The following is a 26462-nucleotide window of genomic DNA, read 5'->3' as shown; positions in this document are numbered from 1 at the left end:
TGATGTTGTGCCAAAATTTTAACCCACTCGATCAATCCAATCCTTCCTTCCTAGATATCTGTCCATTCCTCATCATCTTTGTGCTTATCTACGAGTTTCTCAGATGCCCCTCATGTATCTTTGGTGACGGGATCTCTACCAAAGGGGGTGTCCTTCCCTCTGCTAGCCTGGGCAAGGTGTAGCACCTGCTTAGCCCCACGATCAGGGTCACGTGAAGCCATGGGAGCAGGTGGTGGATGGTCGTATGAGCAGCTGGTGCACATCACAAGTCCTGGTTATGCAATCACTGACGCCAGGCAGACAATCTCCGAAGAGTATTGATAATGGCTGGGGGTCACCTGTCTTATAAGGACACTGCCCAGAAGAAGGCAATGTCAAATCACTTCTGTATTGAAAATTTGCCAAGAGCAATCATGGCCATTGGAAGACCGTAATCATCCACGTCATATGACATGGCACATGATGAGGATGATGACTGTATGTAAGAAAGAAATGAACAGAAGGAGTGTATGGTAGAGGATCACAGAAACAACTGTAATGGGGGAGTGAACAGGCACAGAAGAGTGGCTGCCGGCGAGTCTCGGGACTCACTGAGTGAGTGAGCCAGTAAATCTGCTCAGAGCTCCTGGCTGTGGTTGGATTGACTCAGCCCCTGATTATTGCTGCTTGTAGTGATGGTGAAGCATGTGAAAATGTCCCATTCCCGACCAGCAAAAGATGCCCACTGTCCTGGAGTAAGCAGCAAATCTATTCCCTGCATCCCCTCCATCCCGCTGGGCTCCCAAATACTTCTCATTCGGGCACAGTGTCCGTAAATCAGGCATTCGTAACCCGGGCAGAACATAAAAGCTGGAACCAGCACTACAAGTGATTTGAGAAACCCCAAAAGGTTTGGGGATTGTCCTTACTGAGGAAGCGTATCAAAATCAGTTTATAACCTGCTGCAACAATACAAAAAGTGTTAGCTTTTAATGTCACAGCCAGTCAGCTACCTGAAATGTTCTTAATTATTAACAAGCTCTTTAATGTTTTTCATTGCTTATTTTTAAAGCATGGGGTTTCAGGGGCCCCTTCTAAATAGATACTATTATGTTTTAATATTTGCTATTTATAGATTAATAAAGTAAATATTAATATAAAGTAAATATTAGTAAATAATATGCTATATAAAAATGTGTAGCTACCTCATTATATTACTTAATCTTTGCAGCATTTCAAATGCAATGATTCACTGTTCCGGTAGACAGATTCTCATGATGAGCATATACTGCATTATAATAACCGTATCTCAGGGGATCGTTCTGTTGTATTCCAAAGAAAGATTAGCTGCTTATATTTTAGATAGCCCTCACTTGGAGTATTGTGCTAAGGAAAGATGTGCTGACATTAGAGAGGATTCAAAGGAAGTTCACAAAAATGATTCTGGGATCGAAAGGCTTGTCATGTGAGGAGCATTTGGCTTTGGGTCCTGTACTCACTGGAGTTCAGAAGAATAAGAGGTGACCTCATTGAAACTTCGTTGAAAGGCCTTGACAGAGTGGATGTGGAGAGGACGTTTCCTGTGATGGGGGAGTCTAAGACTGGAGGACACAGCCTCAGAATAGAGGGGCGTCCTTTTAGAACGGAGTTGAGGAGGAATTTCTTTAGCCAGAGAGTGGTGAACCAGTGGAATTTGTTGCCACAGGCAGCTGTGGAGGCCAAGTCATTGGGTATTTTTAAGTCAGAGGTTGATAGACTCTTGATTAGTCAGGGCATGAAGAAAAAAGGGAGAACGCAGGAGATTGGGGCTGAGAGGGAAAATGGATCAGCCATGATGAAATAGTGAACAGACTCGATGGGCCAAATGCCCTAATTCTACTCCTATAACTTATGGTCTTATGGGAAGAAGGTAAAGTAAAACCTGAATTTACACAACGTACTTTTCAAAAACAAACATTCTCAATTGTAGGTGTCTTGTACTCTTTTACAGATGTACATTCTTGATGAGGAAATGAAAAAGGATTGTAGCAATGCAGTGGCAGAAACCCAACCGCAACACGTCCAACCACAGATGCCATCGCCTTTAAGAAATACCAAGCCGCCTTTGACTTCCCAAATCACTGACCCAGGACAAGTTCATCAAGCGGTACTGGATGCAATTCGCTCGGGAGAAGGAGCTGCTAGACTTAGAAAAGCACAATCATTTACCACAATATAAAAATGTGCACTAGTAATTTTCTAAATTTGAGTTGATCAGTTTATTTTGATATTTATCCAAGTTCAATTGAGAGATTTGAGTTGTAATTATTGTAAAAGCACTTGCTGTGCACAAGTTACCAGTATCTTTTTCTTGCACTACATATGGCATTTCACTGGATTAGGTAAGGTTGTGTCTTGGAACTGACTGGATGTAATACTTAGTGTAATTGTGAACCTGGAGATACAAATACTGTATGTCTTGCGTGAAAATTGTGCGCACTTAATAAAACGGCCTCAATTTCACACCTTTCTGGATGAAAAATTACATTTTTGATGTACATAAGCAGATGAAATAATTGAGAAAGCATTATTGTAACAAGGATGAGAATGTTTTAAAAATCAGTTAAAAATATAACTGCCATATTTTTCTAAGTCTGAGTTGTCTGAAAACTTTCAAGCGTATATAGTTTAGTAATAGGATTTTCAACTGTTGCTCAGGAGTGTACTGTAAACAACCCATTCAATATTTTGAGCTCCCTATTCAATATTTAGCAGTGTTGCTTTTGCACAATGTATTTTCAGACCTGTTTGTTCCTGAAACTATGTCTCCAAATGGGAAGTCTGCAGTGAATTTTCCATTGATGGGCTTTACGTAAACTCAATGTCAAATCAGTGTCTAATAAGCACAGAACGCATATGATATGTCTGGTGAAAATTCAGTCTAGGTAGAAACGAGCTTCTCGGTTACAAAGCTATTTTGTTGATTCTTTGTGTTATACCAAGGATTAAATGACTTTTTCATCTTTGTTCATCTTTAATGCTTAAAACAACTTTTGATTCAAAAAGTTGATGAATTGTTTAAAGGAATTTTGGTTCAGAAAATGCATATTGTTTAGCTTAAAATGAAAGCACAATGAAATATTTTAAGACTATGCCTCTTATCACTCGATGAAGCAACTTGTATATGTACTCAAATGTTTTATTCAATCTTGGTAAAGCAATTTTTTGGGGAGAGGATTTCTAATGTATGATATAGTTTGACTTTTCTGAATGCAAGAATGTGGAATATTTAAGTTAAAGTTAAAAACACTGTCGATATCACAACATTTGGTTGGATATGTCCACTTTCAAATTTGCATTTTTTATATATACTGTATATGAGTTCTGATTTAACTTTGTATTTAAAAATTAACAACTTCATAAAGTCCCCTGATATTTTCAATACTTCCATTTCTGTACACTAAGAAAATATAATACATAGTTGAAGCTTTAAATCATTGAGTTCCATTTTTAACAATACATTTTATATTCTTATAATTAAAGTTGAAGAATCCAATTCTATTTCATTAGTAACTTAACTTTTAAGATTTCCGGAGATCTGTAAAATTATAAATAAATGCGAACTGATGCAATTCCCTGAGTTAGAAGTGATATTTTCATGTATTTGTGGATAGTAGTTGGGGCAGCTAAAGCTAGAATTTTAACAACCTATCTGCCCTTCTGATGGTGGCATTGAGTTGTCTTTGAGCCATTACAAGCCCAAGCATAGAAGACATAGAACAAAGAAGAATACAGCACAGGAACAGGCCATTCGGCCCACAACATTGTGCTGAACCAGCTAAAAAGCAAATCAAAACACCCAGACACTAAGTAGAAGAGTACAGCACGGGAAAAGGCCATTCCACCCACAATTTTGTGCAGTGAGAGTTTTTCGTATTGCAATAAGATTGAGTTCCAGTCACTGTAAAGCAGGGGTTCCCAATTCTTTTTTATACCATGGATCGTTACCATTAAGTAACGAGTCCATGGACCCCAGGTTGGGAACCTCTGCTGTAAAGGAATAATTATATAGACAGGGTGCTGTATGTACTTTGGAGTTATTGCTGTTTTTTTGTGTTGTTGTCGTCCTTTCAGAAGTAAGAGGTCAAGGAAAGTGCTTTTGTAGAAGAAAGGGGGATTCTGTTGTACGTCTTATGACTCCTAGGCACGATCCAGTGCTGTACCTTGCTGCTGGAGGAAGTGAATATCTGATATAGTGAGTGGGATGCTGAAAAGCTAGGCTACTTAGTTCTGTCTTTTAAAACTATTGCACTGCATTCTTCAAGGTAATTAGTGATTATTCCCTCACAATCCTGACTTGTGAATTGTAGGACACTTCTGTAGATGAGGTGAGCTATTCAGTACAAAGTCCCAAGCCACCGACCTGCTCTTCTAGCTGTAGTGTTTATGCAGCTAGTTCAGTTCAGTTGCTTGTCAATAGGGCCATCACAGATACTGCTGAGCAAGCCTCCAGATCGCTGTGGATCAAGAGGCGTTACCCGCGGACCAGTGCTGTTGGAACACAAGCTGGAGCCTCATCAGTCCTGGCTGGGTTGCCTGGGTGAGGGTGTCTGATGCTCCAAAGTTACAGCACAGACGATGTGTCCCAGCACTACCTAGCATGCATCTCAGCAACACCAGGCAGGGAATGGGGTCATAGTATTGGCATTGTATTTCACAGGGAGATGATTGCTCCTCAGACGGGAGATTGGTTGCACGTTATTTGACTGACAGCAGCTCACTTCTCCACACAGCCTGAATCATACCCAGATCGCACTGCCTGCAAATATGGAGTGTTCCATTACTTGAGTGTTTGCAAAAGGAACTCTGTACTCCAATCAACAGTATACATCACATCTTTTATGATTGTCACTCACAAAGCAGCAGAAGTTGATGATTAGAAGAAGCAGAGTTTCAGGATTCTGACCTTGGGACAATGAAAGGAAGACTATTTTCTCTGCAAGTTCGGATGATGTGTCACTGAGAGGCAGATTTAGTAGTGGTAGATTTCTCAAACTCCTGCAAATATTTGCTTTCAAAATAGTAGTGGCCATGAGTTTGGTACCTCCAAGAGAACCACAAACATTGTGGTTTGGAGATTTGCATGCCTCAATGACCTGGAGAGCTACATTGGCTGGAGTTAGGGCTTTTTGCTTTGGCTCTTAGTAGGGTTACCCATGTCAAACAGGTCAAAGGGTAGAGGACTGACTGGTCCTCCAGATTTAGGGGTTCAGCTCAGGGCTAACAACCCTGACTGGTAAGGCAAAATTGTTACGGAGACAGCAATGAAGAAATCCTTCTACATCTCAGTGCAATGGTATTCTTGAGTCTCCATCCTGGACTTGTACAACCGACAGTAGTGAAATCTGAGAGGCTACTGACATGATGAAGGAAGCCCTGAACACCACCACAGATGGAAGAAACGCAGTAAGTAAGTATAAATTTTGTAAGTGATGTTGAATTGGCCTTTGCAAACTGATGTGTTGGAGAAAAGTGGAGGATGTTCTGTGGAGCCCCTGATATAATGTTATAAATAGTTTTAAAAAAACAGGGTCTCTGATCTATCATCGTTGCTACCATATTAATGTGGCCAGTCAGTTTAATGTTTGAGGATTGATCAGAAACTTGAGTTCACAAAGCTCAGTGTTTAGTAAGATTGAGCAGGTTGGGACTTTATTCATTGGAATGTAGAAGATTGAGAGGAGATTTGATAGTGATATACAAAATTATGAGGGTATCGCTAGGGAGAATGCCAGCAAGCATTTTCCACTGAGGTTGCATGGGACTACAAACAGATGTCATGGGTTAAAGGGAACATGGGGGGAAACTTCTCTCAGAGGATCATGAGAGTGGTGCACGTGAGCTCAATTTCAATAGTTAAGAGAACTTTGAGTAGGGATATGGATGACTATGGTCCTGGCACAGGTCAGTGGGAGTAGGCAGTTTATATAGTTAGGCATGGACTAGATGGGCTGTACTTTTCTATGAATCTGTGGTGGGCCAGATTTCAAATGATGACAAAGTGGAGAACAGGAAGAAGATAATGAACCAAGTGACATGGTGTCATGACAGCAGCCTTTCCCTCAGTGAGTTAGAATCAGGTTTATTATCACGGATGTCTTGAAAGTAGTTCTTTTGTGGCAGCAGTATAGTACAAGATATAAAATGACTATCATTTACAAAAATAAATAATGCGAAAGATGAATAATGTGTTAGTGTTTATGGGTGGGTGGGCCATTCAGCAATCTGATGGCAGAAATGAAGAAATTGTTCCTAAAATATTGTGCGTGGGTCTCCAGGCTCTTGTCCCTACCGGTGGTATGAAGTGGGCATGTTCCGCATGGTGAAGGTCTTTAATGATGGATTTTGCCTTATTTGGGCGCCCCCTCTTGAAGATGTCCTCGATGGCAGCAGTGTCCGCAAGTGAGGTGTTTATTGACTTCAGGAAGCAGCGCACACCTCTCTATCTGAGGTGGAAATGCTTGAGAGCTTCAAGTTCCCAAACTTAAGCATTGCCAACAATTTGTCCTACTGGAGCCACATGGACTCTGCTGCCTCCTCAGAAGGCTAAGAAAAGCCAGCATGTCCCCAATGACTCTCACAAACTTCTTTATACAGTTGCACCATTGAAAGCATTTTATCTAGATACAGCAAAGGGTAACAAAGTACTCAAAGTGTTATATCTCAATGCACTGAGTATAAGAAATACTGTAAGGTGGATGATATTGTTGCACTATTACAGACTGTCAGGTTGTGGCCTTCACTGAATCGTGACTGAAGGATGGTTACAGTTGGGAGCTGAAATCGTGGCTGAAGGATGATTGTAACTGGGAGCTAAATTCCAAAGTTAAACATTTTATCAGAGAGGTAGAAAGCTAGGCAAAGGGGATGGCATGGCATCAGATCAGTAGAATGATCGGAAGAGCTTGGATCCTTGTGGGTTGAGTTAAGAAATGCAAGGGTAAAAGGACCCTGATGGCAGTTATATACAGGCCTCTGAACAGTAGCTGGGATGTGGACCACAGATTACAATGGGAAATAGAAAAAACATATCAAAAGGGCAATGTTATGTTAGTCATGGGAGAATTCAATATGCAGGTCAATTGGGAAAATCTGGTTGGTAATAGATCTTTAGAGAGTGAATTTGTTGAATGGCTACAAGATGGCTTTTTAGAGCAGTTTGTCGTTGAGCCTTCTGGAGGATCAGCTATACTGGACTGGGTGTTATGTTATGAACTGGAGGCAATTTGGTTGCTCAAGGTAAAAGAACCCTTAGGAACCAGAGATCACAATATGATTGAGTTCAACTTGAAATCTGATAGGGAGAAAGTAAACTCTGGCATAGCAGTATTTCAGTGGAGTAAAGGAAATTGTAGTGGGATGAGAGAGGAGTTGGCCAAAGTCAATTGGAAGGAACTGCTGAGGGGTGTCAGCAGAGCAGCAATGTTATGACTTTCTGGGAAAAATGAGGAAGGTGCAGGATAGATGTATTCCAAAAATGAAGAAATACTCAAATGGTAAAATAGTACAACCATGGCTGACAAGTCAAAGCCAATGTAAAAACAAAAGACAGGGCATACAACAATGCAAAAATTAGCGGGGAAGATACAGAATTGGGATGCTTTTCAAAACCGATGGAGAGCAACTAAAAGAATCATTGGAACAGAATAAAATGAAATATGAAAGCAAGCTAGCAAACAATCTCAAAGTGGATAGTAAAAGCTTTTAAGTATGTAAAAAACAAAGAGATGAGTGTGGGTACAGGGCTGTAAAAAAATAAGGCCAGAGAATAATAATAGGGAACAAGGAGATAGCAGATGAACTAAATGAGTACTTTGGGTCAGTCTTCACTGTGGAAGACACTAGCAGTGTGCCAGATGTTGTAGTGTGTGAAGGAAGAGAAGTGAGTGCAGTTACTTTTGCAAAGGAGAAGGTGGTCAAAGAGCTGAAAGACCTAAGCTGCCTGTGGCAAAAAAATTCACAAGATTCACCACTTTCTAGGTAAAGGAATTTTTCCTCATTTTTGTTCTAAAAGGATGCCCCTCTTTTTTGAGGCTGTGTCCTCTGGTCTTAGACAGTCCCACCATGGGAAACATCCTTTCCACATCCACCCTATCAAGGCCTTTCACTATTCGATAAGTTTCAATTAGGTCACCTCTCATTCTTCTGAATTTGAGTGAATACAGACCCAGAATCATCAAACTCTCTTCATATGACAAGCCGTTCAAACCTGGAAACATTTTTGTGAACCTCCTTTGGCCCCTGTTGAAGTGTCAGCACATCATTTCCAAGATAAGGGACTCAACCTACTTACAATAAACCATGTGAGACCTCAGCAGTGCTTTGTAAAGTCTCAACACTATATCCCTCCTTTTATACTCTCATCCTCCTGAAATGAATGCTAGCATCACATTTGCCTTACTCACCACAGAATCAACCTGCAAATTAACCTTTAGGGAATCTTGCACAAGGACTCCCAAGTACCTTTGCGCTTCAGATTTTTGAATTTTCTCTCCATTTAGAAAATAGTGAGCCCTTTTGTTTCTTCTACCAAAGTGCATGACCATACACTTCTGGGCCCTGTATTCCATCTGCCATTTCTTTGCCCATTCTCCTAATCTGTCTAAATCAGTGGTTCCCATCTTTTTAATGCTCTGAACCAATGCCCTCAAGCTCCCAGGCCTCTGGTAGAAGACTCAAGATTGAGGGAAAAATACACATACACACCACCCATAAGGATTGAGAAAAAAATATATACTTCTTACCGTAATTTACAGTTTCTATTATTATGTATTGCAATGTACTGCTGCTGCAAAACAACAGATTTCACACATATGCCAGTGATATTAAACCTGATTCTGAATGAAGAAGGGTCACCAACCCAAAATGTTGACTGGTTCTCTCTTCACAGATGTTGTTTTACTGGCTGAGTTCCTCCTGCACTTTTTTGCCTTTGTTTAATGTTTTCAGTTGACATCTGCTCCATTTTTGTAGGGTGAAGTACATATCTGCACTAGGTGAAATACTACTTTGTTTTTATTCTTAAATATCCTAAATTTAGGAAATTGCAAACCCCCTACCCCACCCCTAACTCTACCAGCATTAGTTTTCCTTTCCCAGAGAAAATAAGATTTAATAGTAAGGAGAACCTCTATATTATTCTTTATTACTCCAGTGAAGGCTAAGAATACTAAATAACACAACCCCTAATCTTATAAGGCAACCTTTGCGTAAAGATAGTGAATCAGTACTCTTAAGTCATGCCAATAATGCTTGTTATAGAGCAGTAGAGCATATATTACAGTAATGTTTGGATCCTTGCATTTAATTTACTGTTTTATAACCAATACATTTGATTCTTTGGCAGTTAGGCGATAATGGGAAAACTAATCACTAGATTGAATAAATTAGCTGAAAATAAATTCACCTTTGCTTTTGTTTCTCATCTCCATGAACACAAAAGAACACAACTTGTTCTTTTGATGTGAACAAGTCTCAAAATAAAGTCAATTTCCTCTTTCAACATAGTTGATGTTGCCATGGAGAGGACAATTATTCTCAAATTTCAGTACCATTCTTAGTTTCCACTTGAGGGGTAGGATTGTGATTGAGTTTGGTGCTATAATGATCCTATTGGGCTTGAGTAGCCCTGCTTGCATCTTGTTAGTGCCCAGGAAATAGTTCCTACACTCTGCCATGCTATGAAAACCGAGATTCAAGCAGAAACTTGAGAAATTCTGCAGATGCTGGAAATCCAGAGCAACATAAACACAAGATGGTGGAGGAACTCAGCAGGCCAGGAAGCATCTATGGAAACGAACAGTAGACCTTTCGGGCTGATACCTTCTTCAGGTCTGGAAAGGAAGGGGAAAGATGCCAGGATATAAAGGAAGGGGGAGGGAAAGGAAGATAGCTAGAAGGTGATAGGTTGACACCAGTAGGGCTCTTAATCTGAATATTTACTAGCTCCATTAGCTAATGGACTGCCTTATCTAATGCAAAACACTGAAGGAACTCAGCAAGTCAGGCAGCATCTATGGAAATGAATAAACAGTTGGCACTTTGGGCTGAAACCCTTCTTTGGGACTTACCTAATTATTATTTCTAATGTAATTCCTAGAATCTAAATGCTGGGAAGTTACTTATTCTACTCTCCAATATAGCCCTTTATGCTTATTCAAGTGAGAGTATTGAAGGATCCCTTGTCATCATAGGTTGAGTTCAGAATTAGGGAAGCATGGCTTGTGTCGTGCTTCTGAACATTGGCGCCAATAATGATGGGAAAAAGTCCCATGTTCCTATAAATACTCTTTCATACTCTCAGTTAGATGTCCTCAATGACCAAATATCGTGGGTAATAAAAGGTTTCTTTTTCAGATAATTCAATAATCACTCTACAATAACAGAAGACTGGCAGCTAATTTAATTTTGATTAATCTTCACCATTGTATTATGCAATATCTGCATCAGTGTGCATTTCTGTAGATGGAGAAATGCAGGAAGATGCAGAGAAGGAATGGAGTAAATGAATTACAGACACAGTGGACTAACCCGGTCATTATGTGATATAGCTGTCGAGTTTCCTGCATTTAACCTGCACCTCCTTTGGCACAAGGATGTTCTCCTCTGATGTTAATAAATTCCCTTCAGTTTCTCTGCATTGTGAATAATCAGTAGACTTTCATCGAGATTGATGAAGTTATACAGAATGGAAAACAGGCCCTTCGGCCAACTGGTCCCTGGCAAACAAAGATGGCTATCTAAATGAATTTGCCTGAGTTTAGCTCCTAACCCCCAACCTTCCGAATTCGTGCTGAGCTCTTTCTTCCTGTACAGATTACGTCGCCTTCAATCCTACTAAATTCCGAAATGTTACTCTTCAAACTGAAATAGCTTCTTCAAAAAGTTGCTCGGTCGAATGCACAGTGCCCTCTCCAGTACTATTTTTGGTACATTATATTTCCCACCAATGTTCCAAAACACTGAGACTAACCGAATTGCATCGACAATAGACGCTCCCGAGCATACGATTCATTTTACCACACCAGAGCTGTCCGAGCTCCTCAAGTTAAGAAGTAGCCATAGTAATTTCCAAAATCCATTACAGCACTACCTCTGGCCGTATTCCAAAATCGAAGAAGTTACGTTGAGAGCTCGAACTCCTGCCATCTTCCTGCCCGATCCAGGCTTTGCAAGAGCCATCACTAAATACAATACCACTTTATTGTTGGTCAGAAGTACAAAAAACCCACTTCGTTATTGATCAGGTACAAAATATCACATCAAATCGCAAAATGCAACGCAAGTTTAAGCTATATATAACTAAAGGAGTTGAAATTAAAGAGAAAGTTGGTTAAAGTTAATTTTCCTTAAATAATTGCATGATGGGTTTACTGATTTAATCAACCGACAAACCGCCTTCCGTATAATCCCGTAGCGAAACATTTTCGGGCTCTGTTGTTGGTGATATTACATCGTGCTGCAAAGATGATGCATTTCTGGTGAAGTGCTTCACTGCAGAAGCTCCGGAGAAGGCTCTCGTTACTGGGGCAGGTGAGGGAGTGGACAAGTTGCGTCAGATCTTTGCTTACGTATCGCGACACTTGTTAATTTGCACTAGCCGCAGCTGGTCTTTGCGTTCATTCATTGGACCGGGAGTTAGCGGAGTTCCTTGGAGGGATTGGTCAGATTGCACATCTCGTCAGTCTGAGGTTAGTATATTAGGGGCATTTGCTTTTCAGGGAGCTGAAAGCAAGACCCTTTGGATTTCGGTACTGTATTTAATGCTCAGGCGTTTAACGCGGGGGTATGAGCGGACTTCCAGTTAGTTGCTGCAGGCTTTAATCTATGGGGCTTTTAATCGTGCAGGACGTTTGCACACAGGGTTGGCTAGAATATTGCTGGTTTAGAATCATATGGTATGGCTTCAGCTGGATTAACAGCAATACCATTTTAATATAGTATTTAAAGTGAAGCCAGCTTTTGTTTTCTGGAGTTATTTTTGCTATTTTCTTCTAAAGCTGTGTTTTTAATACATTGGCAACTACTTTCAGGTCATTTTTTTTCTTGTAATGGGCTGAGTGCTAAGTGAAAACTTTCTGAAGTTTTATTTTACTTTTGGGTTCGACGATATTTAGATTACAAGGGGAAGAGAGGCTTTCAAACCACTTACTGTACACCCAGGTGGGAACCTGTCAGTGTCTGGTGTTATTTTAAAGGGGCGGTGGTCTTTTTTTCTTTATTAACGTAAAAAGTGTCTCAAGTTGTGATAGTGTGCTACTTGTGCACCTTTTTCAATTATTAAGGTTTCTTGGGGTGGGGGTAGTGCCTTTGTTCAGCATGGTGTTTATTGGCAGCGTTCTTTAAAATACATTGAACTATTTTAAGAACTGGACCTGCCCCAATAAGAGCACTGGCAGGAGCCTTTGACTCATTAATGCTTTGCTACTTGGCTGACACTTACATTTATGTCATCATCTCTTACAGTGTGCAAGCTCTGTAATTGATCTTTGTGCTATTCACCAACAATGGATGGGCAGCTAATAATTTGGTGAACTGCATGGGGGGAATCCCCTTAAATAACTATTATATAACTATACTTCTGAATATATTGAGTGGAAAAACATATTCCAGCAAGTACCTTTATTTAAATTTTTGCAGCATTTTGTATAAGATCTTTCCCTATAAGACTTGCCTTGCTTATCAAAACTTGGGTTATATGTCTTTTTTTCATGGTAAAAGAGTTGAACTTTGAGTTATGAGGCATAACAGCCCAAAAGCAGGTTGTTTGGCCCATATAGCCATGCTGGTCTAGTCTCATCTTCTTGGACCATAGTTTTAATGGACCAAAGGATAGGAAACAAATTGGCTGTTTGAGCTACAAACCTTTCAGTTTCCTTCCCACAAGTCAGTGGTTCCCATCCTTATGTTCTGAACCAATACTATTAAGCAAAGAGTCTGTGAATCCTGGGAGTAAGGCATTTGTTCATTTTATCTGAAATTATTTCCTTGTTAATGTATCACAATGAGAAGCTACTTCTGTTTAAGGCTTTGACTTGATTGCATTGTGTACTGAGTTTTAAACTAGCCATAGCAAGAAGTTGCATTTTAAAAGTAAACTCTGCCATGCAAGTAATTTAAATTTGCAGTTGTACAATACAGAAATGGAGATCTTTGGCCTGGCAATCTAGCTCCCATTTTGCATTATGTTGTATCCACATTTCTATCAATTTCTGTGTAAACTCAGTGCCAGAGGCCAGGATTGAACTGGAGTCATCGGTTTGAGGCAACAGCTCCACCAGCTGTGCCCCCTTGTACTCCATCTGCTGAAATGATTTTAATGTAATAATGAGTTCTTTTATGGTGACTGTGTGGTTCTGTACTTGGATGATTCAAACCAAATAGTAGGTGGAGTTTCATAGTGGTGGTGAACACAAAGCAAGTTGCATAGCAGTTGTATACCTTGAGTGTGCCCCTTAATAGTGTTACTCTAGCAATTTTAATATTTGGAGCTCACAACTGGCAGATTTGAAAGATGGTCTTAATATTTAATATTTCAAACAGTAACTAATTCTGAAGTGATTCCATACTTCCGTTTTAGACTCAAAAGTACTTTGGTTCTCTCCCTACAAATGTACCAATAAGTATAAATGGCTGTGTTTGTTATCTTCATTGCATCAAGCTCTTGTTCTTTACTAGACCATCATTACCAGTTGTATGTTTTGTTGAGTCTTAACACCATGATAATGGTCTTGATTAACAGCTGGTCTTTGAATTCACAATGAGGGGGAAATCAGTTATGCTGATGGACTTGGTAATCTTGTGCTATTTATATTGCAACCTCATTGCTCCTCTATTACTGGCATCACTGACTTGTTATCACTATTACTTCACCCTACCATGTAGAATTACTATTTTTAAACATAGCTTTTGGAAACATGTAATCTGTTTGCTTTAATACTTACTACAGACTTGGTGAAATTGTGACTGTTCTTGCACATCTTGCTGGAATCCTAATGCTATTCTATGCAAATGCTATTGTAAGAATTTGCTTAAAAAGTCATGGCCTCAATGGCTAAAGAAGCTGCCAACATGCTGAATCTTCAATTGTATGCTTTCTGGTTGCAAAATGCTGTGGCATTTTGTCCCTAACCATCCGAAAAATACAACCATTGTAGCTCAGTCCCTTTGGTTCATGTCCCACTGCTATGCCATGGTTGATATCAAGAGCTGCTACTCCTCTCCTGGACTCGAGTCTTCTGATGCAGATCTGCTCTTTAAGCAATCAAACTTGTTGGAAACATCACTTGATCAAGCAAGCTTGTGGAAAGAACAATTGACATTTTGGGTCAAACCATTTGTCACCCCACATTTCATGTATATTACACTATCCTTTTAAATAAGAGATTGCAAGCCCCTTGTGCAGTGGACCCCTACCAGTAACCAAGGGTTCTGTCAACCCCAGGTTGGGGACTTGTTTTAAATGAGTTCATCCCATGTCTGCAGAGAGGCCTTGTGCTTCCACTCCACTTTAAAGTGCCAATGCCATTCAGGCAATGATCTTCTGAAGTAGAGATGGAACTTGTGGAACCCTGGAAATGGAAGTTTCTAATTTGCTGATATCAGTATTTTAATTGTTTATATTTAAGTTGGGAGGGGTGGTGTTGCAATGTTTTAAGAATAGCTATTTGCACTTTCCCCAATCTCTAGTGTTCTAATCTTGTGGAGCACTATAGCACTGAAGCAGACTCTTTGGCCCACTTAGATTACAAGTCTGTCTGGGCCCCATTGGTCTGGACATCCATAAACCTCAGTTCCATGGAACTTAAATGTTGTGATCAAATCTACATTCTCCATCTTCTCAAATTTCACCCTTAACCTATGACCCAGTTAGCTTTACCCAACTTCAGTGGAAAATGCCTGCTTGTATTTGCCCTTTCTATGCCCCTCATAATTTTGTATACCTCAATCAATTGTCATTCCTACTAACTCCTGTTGACCTTTTCCAGTAACTTGGGTCCTCAAGTTCTGGTGACATTACTGTAATGTTCTGACCTCTTTAAAGCTTTAAAATGTCTTTCCTATACGTAGGTGACCAGAACTGCACATAGTACTCCAAATTGGGCCACATCAGAGTGATAGCCCAACTCCTGTACTCTTGGGTGCATTGACCTTCATATTAAATTTTAAAACCCTATCCTATCTGCCTGTGATTCCTCTTTGAATGAGGTGTGGCTCTGTATTCCCAGATCCCTGTTTTACCACACCTCTTGGTGGCCTACCATTCAAAGTACATCCTACCCTGGTTTGTGCTCCCAAAGTGTAACACCCCACACTTGTCTACATTAAATTCTATCTGCCATTTCTTTGAGCTGGTCCAGGTCCTACTGCAGCTTTGTCCTTTGTCCACTACCTCCCCCCAATCTTGGTATCATCAACAAATTTACTGATCCAGTTAATTACACTATCATCCAACTTGTGTCAAACAGGAGAGCCAGCACCAATCTCTGCAAGCACACTAAGCACAGGCAATGATCTACCAGCACTCTGGCATTTCCTAAAAGTCAATGTCTAATACAATTTAATACCTCATCCTGAACAGCCGCCTTGGCCAACTTCCTATGTAAGACCTTGTCAAATGCCTTGTTAAAATTGATGTAGAGAACATCCACTGCCTTTTCATCTACATTCTTGGTAACCACCTCAATCTGAGCTGGGTTAGAGATGACCTACTGCACACGCTTGGGTTTTGTTGCATTCGAAGCATGGTCCTTTCCAAAGGATATTTTTTAAAGCTGAACCACACTGGATCTCAATCCCAATGAGTAACTCGTGTGTGTGTGTGTGTGTGTGTGTGTGTGTGTGTGTGTGTGTGTGTGTGTGTGTGTACATTTTACATTGAGAATAAAGTCAATATGGGACATTCAAATTATGGCTATTCTATTTGTTCCAAATTTTTAACATTTAATTTGAATTTTGACAATTCATTTCTGTCCTTTAAAAACTGCTTTAGTTGACTTGGAGTTAACATTGTAGAAGCCGTGGGGGGGGGGGGGGGGAATCATGTAGTGCTCTACATTCATACTAACCAACATTGTGATTTAAAGTTTTATTTTTCCTTCAGCTTTTTCATTAAGCTTAAAATCTGCCTTTGGTGTGCCAAGAGCAGTAGGTTAACAATAAGACAATAAGCACACCTGAAGTTGTAATAGGGTTCAATTCTCATGAGCTGTTCATAATCGGAACAGTTCAGCTTGGAAATTTGGCCATGAAGTGAATTCCATGAGAAGATGCCTGCACCTGTGCAGCAGCCGGCATACACACACTTGGACACAGCAGGGTGGATGTCAGTTGTATCTAAGTTGGGTATTTTCAAGTTGGGATGTATTGAAAACTTCCCTTTTTAAGCCAAATAGAGGTGATAATTTGAGCCCATGTTCATTGAAGGGGGCTAATGGAACATAAAGGGGAAACAATTTTGGGCTCTAAAATGTGGAAGAGCAGTCCAGACATTCCAAACAAAGTGATGGGCAGAAGTTTCTGGAAATACAAATAGTGGCATGTCAGCTAAAGATGCAACACTAAATTGGGCAATGTAATCAGTTTCCAAAAGGGAGCTTGCATTAATTGTACTAGTTGCCAGATGTTTGGATTGGTGTTGACAATAAATTGTAGCTATGGAGAAGCAATTACAAGTATTTGCCATTAATTTCATGGGGGGGGCAGGATGGAGGGTGGTGGTGAATGATATCTGTGATTGATACAGAAATTGTCCACAAAACCAGTGAATTCTCAATATGCTGTCTTTCCAAATTATGAAGGGTTATGGAATTGAGGGTGCATGGCAAATCAGATAAAATGCTTCTCAAGGCAGGATGCTATAAATGTTTAAAGTGGGCTTTTCATTGTTAATATTGGTGGATTATCCCCAGAAACGAAAAGAAATGGCTTCTGAATTTGCAGGCAATAATGGAACAGTATTTTAAACACCTGTAAAATGCTTAATTGCAGTTGATACTTGTTAAATGACATGTGCATGCTATTTAGTTATCCAATTTAGCAACTGATAAGTTATCAGAATAGTGAGTACATCATTAGTATTGTTTAGACTGATGCATTTTTAATGATTAACAATGGGTACATGTCCCCCTCCCTAGGTTGGGCCAAATTAAGGGAAAAGATGGCATAGATTGAACATTGAAGCAAACAGATTTGTAATGACAATTTTGAGAGTCTGGCATTTAAAAATATTAAGTAAGATGTAATTTTATAAATGCTTCAAGACAACTCTAAATGCAATGGTTCTATTTAATAGAAATGTATACCCTATACAACCTGAGATTCTATTCTTCAGAATCTATAAAGCAGAAGAAAACTTCAATGAATGACAGTGTTAGAACATTTTGTAAATCAGTTATGAACATTAATATAACTTGGGCTTTTCCCCTGGGACTTCAGTAGTGTAGAAACATCTTTTTACGTCGGATATATTTAATGGGCTGAAATGCATCAGTAGTTTGGACAGTACCAGTGTATTCTTGTCACCATTTGATGGTAACATTTGATTTCTTCCTTCAGATGAAGGATAAGCAAGTTTTCTCGCAATCCTAAAGAAACTCGTTGAAGAGAAGTACAATGTGGAGGTGCTTTTAAGAGTCAGAATAAACACTGCAGTAATTGTTTAACAATTTTTCAGTTCTTGTAGTCTAATTGCTAAACAAGATTTCAAACAACCATTGTCAAATATGAAGTCAAACAACCTTGCAATATTTTAGCTTTGAAATGCTAACGCTTGCATGGATGATACCAGTATTGCTATGACAATCTGCCTTTTTCCTACTGATTCTGGAAAACCTTGCTATGCAGGAGTCTCTTGTTTGGGTGGGTACTTTGGGCACTTTTTTCCAGTACCTTCATTATTACATTGTTAACAGCAATAAAGATACCAGTCCCATCATAATATAGTTAGCACCAGACAAGAAGCCTGAATTGAGAGTTAAAGACCTGAAGAGATAAGTTATCATCAGTTTTTTTTCCCCTCTAGGTTCGTGGCATTGCGTTCCCCACTGATAAAGAAGCAACACCTATCATGTGTGAATTAGGGTGTTGGAGCTGTGAAGTGGTGTAATCTTAGCTGTGAAGGAGAAAGATGAGCAATTGATTTAAGTCTGTTGAGATGCTAAGATTAAGAACATTAATAGGGCTGAGTATCAATTCTTTTGAAAATTGTAAATTAGTGGGTTACAAGGAATTGAATATTGTAGCAATTCTAATCCCAATTTTGTCTTTACTGCTCCAGCTAAGCAGGTATCTTTTTAAGCACTGCAGTATATTTTTAGACATTGTTTCTTGGGTATTGTATTCTTTTGACCTGCAACTCTTATGAAATTACTTGCATTTGGTTTAAATTCTTCCACAAGGAACAACTTTTCCTACTTACTAATTTTAAACACTAATACATGAAAGCTTAACACTGGTTGAAGTAACAGAATGGAAATAGTTTGCCCACTAAAGTTTTATAGTTGCAAGAGGACAATGTGTATGACCATCAGTGATTTGGAAGGAAGCTAGTTGTTAACTTGTGTGGCTATATATAAAACAATTTTGTTTTAGCTTTTCTTGGCTTGCTAAGATCCCTGGGTCTGCTATAAACACTTTTTTTCCCTTGGTTGCTCTGGAAGCTGAAGTGTTTTTAGAGGCAAAGAAACAGCGTGGAAATGTGAACTTCAACAATGGGTACTGGCGACCTTCCTCTAACCCATTTTAGGTTCTCCACATTCATTAGTCACCGGTGAAAGTCCACAAATCTTCTGCTCGAGGAGCAAGTGCAGGCCATGGATATACAACCCAGTAAGTCGTATTCAATTATAAGGGAAGATGCTGGAGCAAACTGGGGGATAAGATCTAGCTTCACTTGGTTAGTCAAGGCCTAATGAAGAATAATCGCACAGTTTTCTGTGGTAGGTCAAGTCTGAAATCTCTTGAAAGAGTTAACTAGGGAATCAATGAAGGTCTGACAGTGTATTTCATCTGCGTAGACTACATGGGTCTTTTAACAAGGTCTTGATCCTGAAGTCCGTCACAGTGGATCCAGAGTTGCCTTGAGAGGCAGAAAGTGAGATTGAAGGTAAATTCTGTGGAGGCTTGTGACTAGTGAGGTGATCCAGGTGTCAGTACTGGGGTATATGTTATTCACTCATTACATCAATGACTTTCAAACAAATGGACAGGGAACAACTGTTGAAAAGATGATGCTAAATTAGGGGATCTTGTAGTGAAGCTGGTTGCAAAATTGCAAAGAGCTTCTCTAGTTAAGGAGGTGAGCTGAGGAGTGGGAAATAGATTATAAATTGGATAAGTATGAGGTGATATATTTTAGGTGGTAAAAGCCAGACAGAACCTGTACAATGAAAGGGAGGGCACTGGCCAGTGTGGAACAGAAGAACCTTGGTGTACTAGTGGCTGAAAATGAACATGCAAGTAGACAGTGGTGAAGAAGGCTTTTTGCATATTGGCCTTCATCAGTCAAGGCTTAAAGTAGGACTATGTCATTATGTTCACTTCATTGGACTAGGGTAATTGTACTGAGGGTTCTGCCCTCAAGAGGGTACACATCTGAAGCCTACCTGTCATGTGTATCACAATTACACCCCATTAAATGTGGCCTCAGGGTTCCTCTATTTGGAGCATGTTTCCTGTACTTGTAACTATTTTGCAACAAAGGCTAAAATGCTTATCTTAATTTTTTCACTGCATCTTAGCTAGGTGGTGCCTGTACATTTTTTTAAAAGAAGTTCCTCTGAAAGAATAGGAACATGGGGTGTATGGGAGTCAATATTGTACACTATTTGGGCATATTATGCTGCAAGTTGAATTAAGAATATTCAAGCTTCATAATAGCAAATTTGGGGGTGCTGTAGGTTCCTGTCATCCCAGGGTGCTTCATGTGATGTAGGTGATTGGTTTATAATACAGAAACCTTGTCAACCAACTTGTTAAGCTAAGGTGTGGCCCTTTTGGCAAGTTGCAAATTAATATTATTGGAAGGAAGTTTGCTCAGTTATTTATGAAAAGAAATTATGGAAACTTAAATGCTATCCCTAAATACTGATATTAAGGAGCAGACTGAAGTAACAAAAGCTGCTTGCCTATATAGGCATCTGCCAGAATTCTGGCATAAGCTGCTATGGAATATTTAAACTTGAATACATTGACCTGTGAGACTTTTCAACGTTGCATTTGGCATTGAAGGCTTCAAAGATGGAGCTCCACATCCTGTGAGATACAAGTAACAAAATCTTAAAACCCAGCTTGCTTTCGTGTTAGTTCTGTGGCTTGTGCGCATTTCAGACAAAAACTAAATGGGAGTGTGAACAGAGGGCCAAAAGTTAGGTTTTCCAGTAATACCTTTCTCTAAAAAATGCATTATCTGGCTGTTTGGCACATGTACTTTTTGAGACATTCCAGGGAATTCACTGGTGGCTTTCCCTTTAAGGGAGGGAGCCTGTGACTGAAATATTGTGCTAACTTCAGGCTATTGCTTAAAGTGTGTGTACATTAATTATATATGCAGTAGTGACAATAAGAGTCCCCTCCCATCTGTTGCTATGTACCTTGTCATTACCTATAAACTATTTGCTGCTTTCATATTGCAAATCAGATATTTAGACAATTCAACCACTGGCTCAATGAACCATCTGGTCAATACCATATCCAGCATTGCCTGTCATATTACAGGTTGCATAATTTGGCATGCATATTCAAAGATCCCTTATAAAAAGCTGAGTTTTTCCCTCTGCTCTCATTCTGAGTTTCAGGCCATTCTTGCATCACCATTCACAGAAATATTTCTTAACTTTCACTTTGCCCTCTTAGCAATAAATATTAACTTGGGGAAGTAGTAGAGAGAAAGACCTTAATTTGCTTTTAGTCATCTGTTCATCACGGCCCAGACAATCACAGGTAAAGCCCTCCTCACCATTGGGTGCATCTACATGAGATGCTGGTACTGTAAAAACAGCATCTATCAAGGACCACCCCCCCCCCCCACCTGACACATGCTCTTTTTTTTTGCTGCCATCGGAACTCTTCCCACCAGGCTTGGGAACAGTTATTCCTCACCATCAGGCTCTGGAACTAGAAGGAGTAACTTCACTGAACTGTTAAAGGCTCTTCTCATGTTTCTTGCTTTTTTTTTTGTATCTGCAGTTTGTGTTTGGCACAGCCCCTTGAATGCCCAAGTTGGTGCTGTCTCATTGATTATGGTTATTAAGCATGCCTGCAATCTCAAAGCTGTATTTGGTGATGTGTACTTTAATAATTTACTTTGAACTTTAAATGTCATCTTTTCAAGTTTCTGCTAGCAGTGACATCCTGGTGTACCACCTTCTATACTATATTTCTCTAACAGGATCGAAAGTGTATCAAAGCATTCCACAATGGTGCTTTAGCCACCTTGTATCTCCCTGATTTCTGTTCATCATAATCTGAGCATTTTGTTCTTCCATACTTCAGTTCAATTTGTTGTGAATTCCCATGCCTTGTCCTAATTGGGAGCATTCCCTCGCGTGCATGGAATTAAAAGGTGGGTCATTCTACTCTACCAAATACATTCCTTTTCAAAAATCTAGTCTACTACAGATTAGATATTTTGTAATTTCATATTTGATTTGATGCCAACTTGGCAAAGTGTGCAGTCAGCTCTGAGCAGATTATAGGTTTGCATTTTAATGTTACTTGCACAATCGTCTACTTTTCCAAATGATTAGCCTTTCATCAGTTGGTCTTGTACAAAATTTAGTAGTCTTAACGGGAGTAGTATTGTGTTCATGAACAAAATATTGGTATTTCAAGTATTAGATTAATTTAGTCATAGCAATACAGCATGGATACAGATCTTTCAGCCCAGTAAGTGCCTGCTAAGCGGTGCCTAGTCAGCTAACTCCAATTTCCTGCATTCTGCACATATCCCTCTAAGCCAGGGGTTCCTACGCTAGGGTCCACAGACACCTCAGTAAATGGTAAGACTCCATGGCATAAAGGTTGGGAAACCCTTGCTCTCAGTTCTGTTCCTCCATGTACCTTTCCAAGTGCTGATTAATAAGACCGTAAGATATAGGAGCAGAAGTAGGCCATTTGGCCTGTTAAGTCTGCTCCTCCATTCAATCATGGGCTGATCCAATTCTTCCAGTCATCCTCACTCCCCTGCCTTCTCCCCCAAACCCTTTGATGCCCTGGCTAATCAAGAACCTATCTGTTTGTCTTAAATGCATCCAATGACTTAGCTGCCACAGCTGCTTGTGGCAACAAATTCCACAGACTTGCCACTCTCTGCCTAAAGTAAGTTCTCTGCATCTGTTGTAAGTGGATGTCCTAGACTCCCCTACCATGGGAAATAACTTTGCCATATCTGTTCAGGCCTTTTAACATTTGGAATGCTTCATCCTTGGAATCATTCAGGGAAGATTCATGAGAACCACCTTCAATGTCAGTATATCCCTAAAGGAGCCCAAAGCACCCCACAATACTCTACGTGTGGTCTCTCGAGTGCCCTATAGAGCCTCAACATCACATCCCTGCTCTTGTACTCTCTACCTCTAGAAATGTGAACATGCCACCTTTTAGGGTATCTTGCACAAGGACTCCCAATTCCCTTTGCATCTCTGCATTTTGAATTCTCTCCCCATCTAAATAAGTCTGCCTGTTTCTTTCTTCCACCCAAGTGCATGACCATACATTTTCCAGCATTGTATTTCATTTGCCACTTTGCCCATTCCCTAAACTATCTAAGTCTCCCTGCAGGCTCTGTTTCCTCAACACACCCTGCTTCTCTACCTGTCTTTGTATCTTTGGCAAATTTAGCCACAAATCCATTAATACTACAGTCTAACTCATTGACATACATTTAATAAATAAAAAAAAAAAGTTGCTGTCCCAACACGGACCCCTGTGAAACCCCACTGGTAACTGGTAGACAGCTAAAATAGGATCCCTTTATTCCCACTGTTTTCTGCTGACCAGCCAATGCTCCACCTATGCTAGTAGCTTCCCTGTAATTCCATGGGCTGTTATCTTGCTAAGCAGCCTCATGTGCAGCACCTTGTCAAAGGCCTTCCAATCCAAGTACACCACATCCACTGCATCTCCTTTGTCTATCCTGCTTGTAATTTCCTCAAATTGCAGAATTGAATTGACTATTTTTTAATCATTTACGTGAGTAAAAATTTTTGTCTCTATCTAAATGTGCAATCATAGTAATTTATAATAGAACAGTCAATGTAATAGAGTACACTCAAATCTGCATGAGTTCATCGATCTGATGGCCTGGTGGAAGAAGCTGTCCTGGAGCCTGTTGGTCCTGGCTTTTGTGCTGTGGTACCACTTCCAGGATGGTACCAGCTGGAATAGATTAGGGACTGAAACCATCCCAACCACAATGATCCTACGGGCCCCTTTTACACACCTGTCCATGTAAATGTCTTGAATCATGGGAAGTTCACAACTGCAGATGCACTGGGCTGTCTGCACCACTCTGTGTGGAGTCCTGCGATTAAGGGAGGTACAGTTCTCATACCAGGCAGTGATGCAGCCAGTCAGGATGCTCTCAGTTGTGCCCCTGTAGAATGTTCTTAGGATTTGGGGGCCCATACCAAAACTTCCTCAACTGTCTGAGGTGAAAGAGGTGCTGTTGTGCCTTTTCCACCAGAACTGCTGCGTACAGACAATGTGAAGTCCTCAGTGATGTGGATGCTGAGGAACTTAAAGCTGTTTACCCTCTCAACCCCCAGATCCATTGATGTCAATCAGGGTTAACCCCTCTCCATTCCTTCTGTAGTCCACAAACAGCTCCTCTGTTTTTGTGACATTGAGGGAGAGGTTGTTTTCTTGACACCACTGTGTTAGAGATGACTTCTTCCCTGTAGGCCACATTGTTATTGTTTGAGATTGGGCCAGTCATTGTAGTGTCCTTTCAGGCCAAAGCCAGCATGGTTTCCTATCTTGTCGTGTGCTTCCAGATACTCTGTAATCTCTTCCCTAACAATTGATTCCAACAACTTCCCAACCACTGATGTCAGGCTAACAGGCCTATAGTTTCCTCTCTGCTGCCTCCCACCCTTAAATAGCAGAGTAACATTTGCAATTTTCCAGTCATCTGGTACAATGCCAGAATCTATATATTCTTGAAAGATCATTATTAATGCCTCAGCAATCTCTCCAGCTACTTCCTTCGCAACCTGAGGGTGCATTCCATCAGGTCTGAGAGATTTATCTACCCTCAGACCATTAAGCTTCCTGAGCACCTTCTCAGTTGTAATTTTTGCTGTACCAATTTCATTTCCCTGACACTCTTGAATGCCCAGTATACTGCAGATGTCTTCCAATGTGAAGACTGGTGCAAAATATGCGTTCAGTTCCTCTGCCATCTCTGCATCTCATTACAATATCTCCAGTGTCATTTTCTATTGGTCCTATATCTACCCTCTACTTACCCTTTATATACTTAAAAGCTTTTGCCATCTTTAATCTCAGTCACCAGCTTCCTTTCATAATTCCTCTTTTCCTTCCTAATGACCACCTTTAGTTTCCTTCAAGTTTTTAAAAGCTTCCCAATCCCCTCTCTTCCCACTAGCTCTGGCTTCCTTGTATGCCCTCTCTTTTGCTTTTACTTTGGCTCTGACTTCACTTGTCAGCCACAGTGGTGTCCTTCCTCCATTTGAAAATTTATTTTTTGGAATATTTGTCTTGAACTTATTTTTCACAGAAACTCCAGCCATTGCTGCTCTGCTGTCTTTCCTGCAAATGTCCCTTTCCAGTCAACTTTTGCCAGTTTCCCCCCTCATGCCATTGTAACTTATTCCACTGAAATACCAACACATTGGAATTTAGTTTCTCCTTCTCAAATTTCAAAGTGAACTGGATCATACTGTGATCACTGTTTCCTGAGGATTCTTTAACCTTAAACTCTCATCACCTCTGGATCATTGCACAACACCCAATCCAGCACAGCTGATCCCCCTACTGGGCTCAATGAAAAGCTGTTCTCAAATTTTAAAAAAATCCCTTAGACATTCAACAAATTCTCTCGAGTACTGGCCTGGTTTTCCAATCCACTTTCATGATAAAATCCCCGATGATTATAATGACATTGCCCTTATGATGTGCCTTTTCGATTTCCTCCTGTAATTTGTAATCCACATCCCAGCTGCTGTCTGGAGGCCTGTATCCAACTGCCATTAGGGTCCTTTTACCTTTTACCCTTGCCATTTCTTAACTCAACCCATAGAAACTCTACACCTTCCAATCTTGTCATCCCTTTCTAATATTTTCTGTACACAGGGCCACACCACCCTGCTCTGCCTACTAACCTATCTTTCTGATACTGTATATTCTTGGATGTTCAGCACCCAACGGCAGCCATCCTTTAGCCAAGTTTCAGAGATGACCACAATGTCATTCTTGCTGATCTGCAGCTGAATTTCAAGATCATCCATTTTATTTGTGCTGCGTGCAATCAAATATAACACTTTCAGTCCAGTATCTGTTGGTTTCTGGTTTAACTGCACCACACCCCTGTTGCCCTGTAACTCATCCCACTGGCTGTGATTATGCCTCATCTCCTGCCTGTCCTTTCCATCTGTTGCACACTGTCATTGAATCATTTCTGTTTTTTCCTTCCTTCCCCCCCCCCTTCCTCAGTCCTATTATCCTCTTATTCTGGTTCCCATCCCCTTGCCAAATTAGTTTAAACCCTTACTGAATAGCTCTATCAAACCTGCCTGCTAGGATATTGGATCCCTTTTGGTTCATGTGTAACCTGTCCTTTTTGTACAGGTTGTACTTCTCCTTTCTTCTCTTCTCCACCCCCCCCCCCCAAAAGACAAGGCCCCAGTGATCCAGGAGCTTGAAGTCCTGCCCCCTACACCAGTCTCTCAGCCACACATTGATGTGCCTGATCATGTTGTTCTTGCACTCGTAGGCACAGACAGCAATCCTGAGATTGGATACCCTGGAGATCCTGCTTTTCAACTTCCTACCCAACTCCCTGAATTCTCCCTTCTCCCTTTTTCTCCCAATGTGTACCAAGACTTCTGGCTGTTCACCCTCTCCCTTCATAATACTCTGTCTGATCGGAGACATTCCATACCCTGGGAGGCAATAGTGCAGGTACCTCAACCACCTTGCAGCTCATTTCATGTACTCACTGCGCTAGTATGGCTCTTGGGTCCATTTTAAATCTTTCTCCTCTTCCCTGGGAAAAGCTGCCATCTGCCTTGCCTGTGCTTTATTTTAAACATCTTCAATCTTTTCTGCTCACTCCCAGGCTTTCCTTTAATATGGTTACCAAAACAGTACTTATTGCAGTTACACAAGTTTTTCTTGAGGTTGCGCTACTGTCCAACTCCTATACTCATTACCCTGACTGAAAGGTAGCATGCCTTTTCACCAACTTGTCTACCTGTGACGTC

General features: G+C 40.4%; 1 protein-coding gene across 7 annotated transcripts in view; it reads left to right on the top strand.

Annotated features, from left to right (window-relative positions):
* Positions 1–3570, top strand: part of cobll1b (cordon-bleu WH2 repeat protein-like 1b) — a 199471-nt gene extending 195901 nt beyond the window's left edge. For 5 of the 7 annotated variants that reach the window (XM_072262036.1, XM_072262035.1, XM_072262034.1 and 2 more), the window contains one exon: positions 1970–3570. In XM_072262036.1, coding sequence (XP_072118137.1) covers positions 1970–2197 — 228 coding nt within the window. In that variant the 3' untranslated portion in view covers positions 2198–3570. The remainder of the gene's footprint in view (positions 1–1969) is intronic. The other 2 variants (XM_072262039.1, XM_072262041.1) reach the window with 1 other exon arrangement.
* Positions 3571–26462: the final 22892 nt, after the last annotated feature.

This window comes from Mobula birostris, chromosome 6 (genome assembly GCF_030028105.1).
Source record: "Mobula birostris isolate sMobBir1 chromosome 6, sMobBir1.hap1, whole genome shotgun sequence".
In the NCBI taxonomy this organism is placed as follows: Eukaryota; Metazoa; Chordata; class Chondrichthyes; order Myliobatiformes; family Myliobatidae; genus Mobula; species Mobula birostris.
This window is presented reverse-complemented; position numbering and strand designations above follow the sequence as displayed.